At 37.9% G+C, this 10,359-nt stretch overlaps 1 protein-coding gene across 1 annotated transcript; it reads right to left on the bottom strand.

Moving 5' to 3' along the window:
* Positions 1 to 210: 210 nt before the first annotated feature.
* Positions 211 to 1,104, bottom strand: LOC108999435. The gene has a single exon (XM_018976323.1). The coding sequence runs from the start codon at positions 1,102 to 1,104 to the stop codon at positions 211 to 213; it is 894 nt and encodes a 297-aa protein (XP_018831868.1).
* Between the last annotated feature and the right edge of the window lie 9,255 nt (positions 1,105 to 10,359).

The following is a 10,359-nucleotide window of genomic DNA, read 5'->3' as shown; positions in this document are numbered from 1 at the left end:
ACCTATTCATTATTTAACCTAAACAAAATAAAGCCATGGTTACAAAACCAAAACAAAACCTACATAAACAGGAAAATAAAGTTCAGCAAAGCAAAAAATAAATTAAAACCTCATAGAAGGCAGACCAATCTTATCTAATCGAAGAATTCCACACAGCTGCCTATGAATCCCATCCATACCCAAATATGTACGTGTAATGCCAGTCTCTCCCTATTGTGCTAAAAAATCCGCTGCCTTATTTCCTTCTCTAAATTGATGTCTAATAGAGAAATTGAGACCTTGTAACTCTGAAAGAAATTCCTCCCAAAAATCACATAAATACCACATAATGCACACACCAAACTTTAACCAATTCACTGCAACCTGTGAATCACTTTCAATTTCCACAAAACTATATCCTCCCGCTTTACAAGCTGCCACCCAAAAAATAAGAGCTCTCAGCTCCGCCTCGTTGTTAGTGCTATGTCCAAAATTAGCCAAAAATGCCAAAAGCATCTCTCCTCCACTATTCCTAATCACCCCACCTCCACCACATTGACTTGGATTGTCCCGAGAGCTTCCGTCGACATTTAACTTCACCCACCCAGATGGAGGTTTACACCATGTGATCACCAAGAATTTCTTATGTTTCACAGGTTGAACTGGAATGTCCAATGATCTAAGGATTATTTTGTCACCTTCTAGACATGAGCTAACCGAAGAAATCAGTGCTGAGAACCATTGACACCAACAACGAACTGCAAACCAGACCTCACTAACCATCATATATTTTTTCTCCATTCTCGCCTTACACCATCTCCCCCATAACTTCCAAGTAATAATGCTAGGAAGAAGACCAATGAGACAACCTTTTTGTGATGAACGTTTCGTACAAGAGAACCAGAGGCTAACTCTTGCCCACCACGAATTCACTGTCACATTCGGGATTCCCACTGCAACTGCTGCCATTTCCCATACCTTATGTGCAATATCACCCGAGTTCAAGATGTGATCAATGGACTCCTCGTGTCCCAATATCCAACAATCACACTTTGACACCAATAAAATACCAAGCCTCCGAACTCTGTCATCAACCGGTAAACAATCAAGCTTCACCTTCCACATACATACAGATATCTTCTTTGGTAAAATTTGGTGCCATACCTAGCTCTCCCAAGATATTATCTCTCCCTTTTTGCTTATGCAATCCCATGCACTAGCCACTATGAATAAACCATATTCATTAGGCCTCCATAAATATATATATATAGATATATATATATCGAGCAAGTCCCACAATATTAGGTCTAACCCTGCTCTTCACTTCCTCTTCCTATGACGTGCCAATAAGATCAACTAGCAAGTCCTCATTCTAGCCTTCTTTGCACCAACAATCACAAAGTCTCAGCATAGGTTGTACCACATTCAAAGATTGAGTACATAGAGGACCAGTCGGCAACTAGCCATGAAACCAAAATGAAACAGCACCTTGCTTCACCTTCACCCAGCTATTATCCAAGACTTTCAGAGCAACCTCCAGCAAAGCTCTTTAGAACCGTGATCCTCTATTCTGAGTCTGCCTGAGGTGATCATTTTTAAGGTATTTTGCACGAAAAAAATTCAACCACATCGAGTTCTCAGTTAACATTTTCCAAGCCATCTTCGTATGAAGGGAACTTTGTATCTCCTCAAAATTCCTCAACCCCAAACCACCCTCCTTTGTAGGTTTGCACAACTTATTCCAACTCTTCCATTTCATCTTTGATTGACCATCCTTCTCCTCCCCAAAAAAAGCAGAGAGAATTGCATTCAATTTATTCAATGTAACTTTCGGGATCTTCAATACAACTAGTAGGTGCGTAGCCATACATGATAGAACATGCCGTATTAACGTTAACCTTTCCCCTTGAGACAATAGTTTAGATTTCCAGCCTATAACTTTATTTCTTATTTTCACCACCAAAGGCTCTATATCCCGAACTTTAAGCCTCCCCGAGACAAGACGCACTCCCAAGTAATTTGTAGGAAAATTTCCTTGAGAAAATCCTGTCAATCTAAGAAGCTCTCTTTGCCTTCCAACCTCAATCTTAAAAGATAAAAAAAGCTCTCTTGGGAACAGTGTCTCAACCGTTTGACTGTCAATATACAAAATCGTTCGAAATGTATGTCAGAGTTCGAACAATTATAACCCAAAAGCAAAACCTTTCAAACGCTATTTTCAGCATTCGAACGAGTAAACACAGAAAACATATTTACATTAGATTAATCACCTGACCCAACCATTTCTCATAGAGACTCAATGTTTGCATCAAACTTCTCATACTCCTCTTAGAGCCATTAGCAAAAATTAACAAATGAAATCATTTGCATATAGAAGATGATAAATCATAGGTGCAACCTGAGATGGGAAAACTCCCAATCCGACCCTGTTGGAACCTGTCTCGAAGAAGTATTGTGAGAACCTCTTCCATCACAATAAACAAGTAGGGTGATAACGGATCACCTTGACACAATCCTTTAGTCAGTTGAAAGAAGCTCTTATACGTGCCATTAAGCATGATAGAAAACCAAGGAGAGTTAATACATTCCATCACCAGATTATAAACTGTAGCTGAAAACCGAAAACCTTCAAGTACTTGGAGAAGAAACTCCCAATCCACCCGATCATTAGCCTTTGTCATATCAATTTTTACCACAACATTTCCTCTCGTAGTGTTCTTATTAATACTATGCACCATTTCCTGCGCAAGGGTAATATTATAAAAAATGCTCCTACTAGGAATAAAAGCCCCTTGCTCATTTGAGATTATCTGTAGAAGAATACTCGTCAGCCGATTCACAAGGATTTTAGAGAAAATTTTATACACAACCGAGCACAAGGTGATGAGCCTGAATTTATCAAAACTCTTCGGGTCATTCACTTTAGGAATGGGAACAATATATGAAGCCGTATAAAAGCGAGGCAAAGAGGTCCCACTAAAGAATTCAACCGCCGCTTCCACTAATTCACCTTTTATCAAATCCCAGCATGAGTAATAAAAAGCAGATCCAAATCCATCAGGACCCAAACTACTTTGATGAGGAATCGACAACAAGGCATCTTTCACCTCTTCCTCAGAAGGAGGTTTGCAAGAGACTCATTCTCTTCACAAGATATAATAGAAGAAATCAAATTACTCAAGTCCACAATCTCACTTCTACCTGGAGCGGTGAGGAAATTCTCAAAATAATGCACAGCCCTTCATGTACCGCTTCTGGAGTGTCTAGCACCGAACCATCTGCGAGAGTCATAGAGGAAATAGCAGCATTCTTCCTTCTTTGATTAACTACTGCATGAAAAAACTTAAGAGTTGTTATCCCCTTCCGCCATCCGTTTTTTCTTCGCTGGTTGGGCCATCCTTACTTCCCCTATCTTCTCCTAACTCTCGAGCTCCAACTTTGTCACAAAATAATCATCTTCTATGTCAGAATTGTACCCTGTGTGCAATTGAGACTCAAGTGTATTTAAACGCTCTTCCAACTCTTTGATATGATGATCCACCCTACCAAAGGTATTAACGTTCCAAGCTCTCAAAGCCAATCTCGTCTTCTTCAACTTAGTAGCAAGCCTCCATAAGCCTGAGCCATCCTCAGGAGCATTCCACACTTCAGCCACACAAGCTTTACAAGAAACATGAGAGAACCACATATTTTGGAATTTAAAAGAAGAAGGACCATACCTATTAAACACCCTGTCCAACCTTAGAAGCATAGGACAATGATCCAACGACTTCCTTGACAAATATTCCATATGATTGGGAAAAAGAGTCATGAAATCCATATTTTGAAATGTCCTGTCCAATCTAGCCCAGCTTGTAGAAAAACCTGAATGGCCGTTGCATCATGAAACATGACTTCCATGATAACTCACATCCATAAGTCTACAATTATCTAAAAAATTATTAAACTCCTCCATGGCAACAAGAGGCTGAGAATGGCCCCCTATTCTCTCTCCATCCTCCATGATTATATTAAAATCCCCTATCACCAACCAAGGAAAATTTCCTTGATTAGTGTCTTCAAGATCCTTCCACAACACCCTACATTCAACTTGCGTACATTTTGCATACACAAAGGAAACTAATACTTTCTTTTGATCCAAACCAACCCAAACGGTAACCAGTTGATTTGAAGAAAACAACCCTTCAAACGAAAGATGATCCCTACAAAGATGCCAAATTTTTCCACCCACAGCGACACTAGAACAAAATCTACGTAAACCTAAAAAAGAAGCCAAACTTGGTAGTATACTATCCTCTGCAAAAGGCTCAGAAATGGCAACAAAGTTAGTTTTATTCTTCCTGATTAATCAACGTAACCTTATCTTAGAACTACGAATCCCCCTAACATTCTAAACTAAAAGAGAGCACATCATAAATTAAGTTTAGTAGATCGAGTCTACACCCAATGAGAATGTCTCACAGAATGACTCAATGGTTCCTTATCCTTGGCCACAGAAACTTGCCATTCATTATCCAACCCATACACTTTTTCCTTCAAAAAATTCATCAAGATACCCTCCTCCTCTCGATCCGATAGCACCTCAAAAACATTTAGTAAATTTTCTTGAGACACTCTGGGAGCCAAAGGCAGTCTATTCTCAAGTTCAAAAATGGCCGCAATCGCATCCACCTACCCATCAAGAGTTGTGTCAACGTATCCCTTCCCTCCTACCTGAGCACACAAGAAATCTACAACATGCATGACAGGGCATTCTCAAACCCCCCACTCCCAAAAAAAAAAAAATGATCATGCATACCCTATAGACTACCTTCCTCCTGCACTAAACCAACTTCCTCTACCTCCCCCTCAATCTCGCCTTCCTCACACACCACAACCATACCTCCATCACTATCTACCAATATATGGTTCTACATTTACTGTCTCCCGCTGACCCTCAACTACATGTCCATTCTGATCAACCACAAACTTTTCCTTCCAAACTTGTTTTTTATTTGGACGTGATTCTTCCTTCTTCTCCACCGCTTTTAGACCTACCCGACAGACAGCTGCAGTATGACCTTGACGACAACATTTGACACAATAAAAACCATGCTTTTCATATCGGGCCGCCTGCCAAAAATTCTTGCCATTAGCCACCAGAATAGGGAAACCCTCCACTGGATCCTCACTAAGATCTATTTCAACACAAATCATTGCCCTCGAAGCCCTAGTTCTGTTCATAGTGGCATTATCTTTGCCAAGATAGCTCCCAAACTGAGTAGCAAAGATATGAAGACAATCCTACCTATACAAGTGCATAGGCAGTCCCAGGAGAAAAATCCATTGAGGTGCCATCAAAGGTTCCTTTTGCATGTCGAATTCCTTGGTCCATTTGAAAAGCCGAAAACCATATCCATCTAGAACTTGACCCTCACGTGCCCATCCATGAATGAAGTCCCTCTCATTAGTCATCTATACAAGAACATGGTGATCATCCATAAAACTGATTGTAGGAATTTCATGCAAACCCCACGACTTGATCACAGGAAACCTAACAGTATCAATGGAAGGACTAATCCTCCAAAACTTCAACATGAGAGCATACTTGAAATGTTCTACCGCTTTATTCATCTCAGTCTCCAAAAAAATGAAACCAAACCCCCCATTAATATCAACAAAGTAATGACGCATGAGGAACTTGAAGGAAGACTTTATGGTAGGTTTTGTCATAAATATGACTTCTACGTCGGCACACCTAACTTAGACGAGGCTCCAGCCGGTGGACGAGCCACTGGTGGAAGGCCGAGAGAAGCCATCATGGCCAAACTCTAGAAGCAAGAAATATAATGAATCCAAAGGTGGAAACTCGAGAATTACGAAGCGTCTTGCAACAAAAACCTTGGATCACAATAAGAACTTACTTGGGCATTTTTGAACAAAAAGATCGAGTGAAACAAAAATGGAGGTAAGGCTAGTATAGAATCAAAAAAGGTTTTATGAGTGTCTAAATGGATTGCTAACAATTCTCTTCTATTGTGAATTTTTAGGTTGGGGGGCGGGTACTTTAAGTGATTTTATTAGAAGCTATTGCATCTCCCACTAAATAAATCTTCGGTCGACGTTGTCACTCCAATACAACTCATGAATTCACCAACGATCTCTTAATCAACAAATGATGAATAGAAGGTATTAGAGTTCCAAAGTTGAAACTAGGCTATATCTTAATAAAAAAATTATAAATATAATTTGAGTAATATCCTTTTTCCTTAAATATTTATTAAGATTTAATATAATATCTTTCATAGGTAAGGTAGTATGTTATGTATCAAGAATGTAATTGGAAACAATACTGTTTGATTAATTACCTCAGTAAAATAATACAAGTGTATATATATTGTTTACAATACCAAAAAAAATATCTTCAGTTAGTTATATTCTAAATACACATTGGAACTAAGTCTAACTAGAAAATATAAGCAAATCAAATACATCAATTAGAAATTGTAATACTCCCCCTCAAGATAGAGAGTAAATGGAATAAACTATCATCTTGCGTATTAAAGTAATAAATTGCTGAGTACCCAAAAGCCTTAGTGAGAACATCAGCAAGCTGATATTGAGAAGCAACATGAAATGTCTTGATAACTCCAACTTGGAGCTTGTCTTGTACAAAATAGCAATCAAGCTCAATGTGTTTTGTACGCTCATGAAAAACAGGATTGGCAAAAATGTGTAGAGCAACTATACTATCACAAAATAGATAAGCATTATTAGTATGAGAAACCCAAAAATCTAAAAGTAAAGTAAGAAGCCAAACGATTTCACAAGTGGTGGTTGCCATCAATCGGTATTCAACCTCTATTAAAGAATAAGAAACTGTTTGTTATTTATTGGATTTCCAAGAAACTAATGAATCTCCAATAAAAATACAATAACCAATGATAGATCTTTGAGTATTAGGACATGAACCCCAATTAGAATCTGTAAAAACTTTAATCTAAAAACAAGTGTCAGCTGGAAAGAATAGACCAGGACCTAGAGTAGATTTTACATACTATAAAATGTGATAGGCTGCTTGCAAATGAGGCTCATGTTGCTTATCCATATATTGACTAAGCCTATGTACATAAAAAGTAAGATAAAGTCTTGTAATTGTAAGATATAAAAAAGTCTACCAATAAGTCTTTAAAAAATAAAAGGATCATCCAATAAAGCGCCACTGTCTTCAGTAAGTTTCGGATTCTTCTCCATAGGAAAGGATGCTGGTTTAGCACCAAGAAACCCAACATCTTGACGTATTTCACGTGCATTTTTTTCATTGGCACCAAAAAATACCTTAAGGAGACCGAGCAACTTCCAAACCAAGGAAGTTTTTAAGCTATCCAAAATCCCTTAGCTTGAATTTTATGTCCAGCAACAATTTCAATTGATCAATAGAATTTGAATCATTACTAGCAATCAAGATATCATTGGCATACACAAGCAGAGTAATAAAAGAATCACCATTGGAACATGTAAAAAGTGAATAATTAGCTCTGGATTGAGTAAAATCAAGTTCAAGAACTGTAGTGGAAAACTTGGAAAACCATTGACGTGATGCCTGCTTCAAGCTATAAAGAGACTTGTTTAATTTGCACACCTTAGACTCCCTCTTAGTATGAAAAGCAAGAGGTAAAGTCATGTATAATTCCTCTAGCAAATCACCATGTAAAAAAGCATTATTCACATCAAGTTGTATAAAAAACCAATTCTGAACAACATAGCAAGTAGTGTGTGAACAATAATCATTTTTGCCACAGGTGAAAAAGTTTTTGAGTAGTCCAATCCTTCACGTTGGGTATAACCCTTAGCAACCAATATTGCCTTGTATTGTTCAATAGAGTCATCAACTCTATATATGATTTTATAGACCTATTAGCATACAATGGGTTGTTTCCCCAAGGGTAGGGAGGTAACAGTCCAGGTATTATTGGTTTCAAGAGTTACAATCCTAGCAGCCAAAGCATCTCTCCAATGAGAGTGCTTGATTGAGAGCTTATTGATTACTTGCTGGAACAGAAACAAAACTTATGGAATTTGATGTAGTGTGTAGTAAAAGAGTTACAATAATAATGCTGCAAATAACCAGGAGCTCCTCAAATTTGAGATGACTTACAGACTAGTAATGAAACTGTATGGGAATTTGTGGATGAAGAACCTGTATGTGAATTGGAAGATGAAGGATTTTTAGTTGCAGGTGAGGTTGTGTTTATGGTTGTATCTGTAGAAGAAGAAACTCCAAGGTTGGGTAAAGTGACTGCTGAAGCACAGGAAATTGTTCAGATGTTGATGATTGACTTGGAAATGGCAATGGAACAATTGGTAATTGTACTGAAATGGATTTAGATGCACACACAAAAGGTGCGGAAAGAGAAACTTTGTAAGGGAAAACATGCTCATGAAGGACAATATGTCTTGAAGTAAATGTGACTTTTGTAGCAAGATCTAAGAGTTTGTAACCCTTTATATCAAAGGGATAACCAAGAAAAATACACCGTCGTACTCTAGGATCAAACTTATACCATGATCTGAGTAAAGAAGATGCAAAACAAAGACACCCAAAGGTTCTATGATGATCATAACTAGGAGGAGAATGAAAAAGTAACTCACTAGGAGATTTATGACCCAATATAGGTGTTGGTAATCTGTTTATGATGTGAGTGGCTGTCAAAATGGCATCACCCTAAAATGGAAGAGGTAGATGGGATTGAAACATTAAGGTCCGAGTTGTGTTTAAGATATGTTGGTGTTTACGTTCAACAATAGGGTTCTGTTGAGGAGTTTCAACACAACTAAGCTGATGTAGGACACTTTTAGAATTGAGAAAAGATGATAATGAAAACTCAATACCATGATCAGTACGAATTTTCTTGATTTTGGTATGGGATTGGGGTTTGATTAATTTGAAGAATTGAGAAATTATAACTGAAACTTCAGATTTGCATCGCAAAAGAGATACCCATGTGGCCCGTGTACAGTGATCAACAACAGTTAAAAAATATTTTTGACCTTCAACAGTGGGAGTAGAGAAAGGCCCCCAAACATCATAGTGAATGAGGTCAAAAGGAAACTCAGAAAAATGAGGATTATTGGGAAAGGGTAGCTTCTTTTGTTTGGTCAAAGGGCAAACAAAACATTGAAGATGAGAATCTAACTTGTCAGGAACAAGTTTATTGAGAATTTCATCCTTGAAACAGAAGGATGACCTAATCTATGGTGCCAAAGTTCAAACAGTGTACATTTTGATGAATTTGAACAAACAAAAAATGGTTTAGCTAAATTTAAAGAAAATACAGACAAAGATTGAGATTTATGTAATCACTGAGGAAAGAGCTTGATTGTTGCAGTACGTTGAGTCCTCCTTTTTGTCTACCCACTCCAATAAGCTTCCAGTGAGTCAGGTCCTATATAAAAACAAGATCAGAAAGAAAGAACGAGCAACAAGTTAGAGACGAATTTAACTTACTAACAGAGATTAAATTGAAAGAAAAAACTGGAACACAAAGAACATCTCTAATAATGAGAGTGTTAGAAATATGGACAGTGCCAATGTGTGTGACAAAGACACATTGGCCATTCGAAAGTTTGACTGTAGTGTTTACAACTAGAGTGAAAGAAGAAAAAAATGAAGTAGAATGAACCATATGATTTGTGGCTTCCGAATCAAAAATCCAAGAAAGAGAATCAATATTAGTATTATTAATGCTAGTAGAGGAAAAACCGGAGGGAATGTCATGATTTGGGTTATGAGAAAAGGTAAATATACCAGCAAATGGAGAGGAAACAGAAGCAAGTGCATTAGCAGTGTGCTGTGGAACATCAGAGGAAGGAACATAATTGGATGGTTGGAGCAAAGCCAATAGTTGCTAATACTAAGACTCTGTGAAAGAAATGGGAGATGCAACCGAAGAAGTGTTGTCAGAGACAACCTGATTTGCCATGGACTGCTGCTGCCTTGGCTTGAACTTATATCCCAATGGAAATCAATGTAGCTTGAAGCACTTCTAAAAAAACATGGCCAATGGCTCCACAATGTTTACATACAAGACGCTCTCTCTTGGACATGGATCTTGCAGGACAAGCAGTATAAGCTTTTACAGCAAAATCATGATTCTCAGATGAGGAAACAAGGAGGATCGAAATCTCACACTATTGCTCTTCTTGTAAAACAAGGCTAAAAATCTTGTTAAGAGGAGGCTGATGCTCCATTAAAAGGATCTTAGCCCTAACAGAAGAATATGACTCATTTAAACCAACAAGGAGCTGATAATTCGTTCCTGTTGAACATAGGTGTTTAGGGTATGATTAGCCCCACAAGAACAAATCAGGATCGGCATGTCATTGATTAATTCATCCCAG

Source organism: Juglans regia, chromosome 6 (assembly GCF_001411555.2).
Source record: "Juglans regia cultivar Chandler chromosome 6, Walnut 2.0, whole genome shotgun sequence".
In the NCBI taxonomy this organism is placed as follows: domain Eukaryota; kingdom Viridiplantae; phylum Streptophyta; class Magnoliopsida; order Fagales; family Juglandaceae; genus Juglans; species Juglans regia.
This window is presented reverse-complemented; position numbering and strand designations above follow the sequence as displayed.

Bases quoted from the DNA above. Each gene is read 5' to 3' on its own strand.
- LOC108999435 (XM_018976323.1), bottom strand. From the start codon at position 1,104: ATGTGGAAGGTGAAGCTTGATTGTTTACCGGTTGATGACAGAGTTCGG.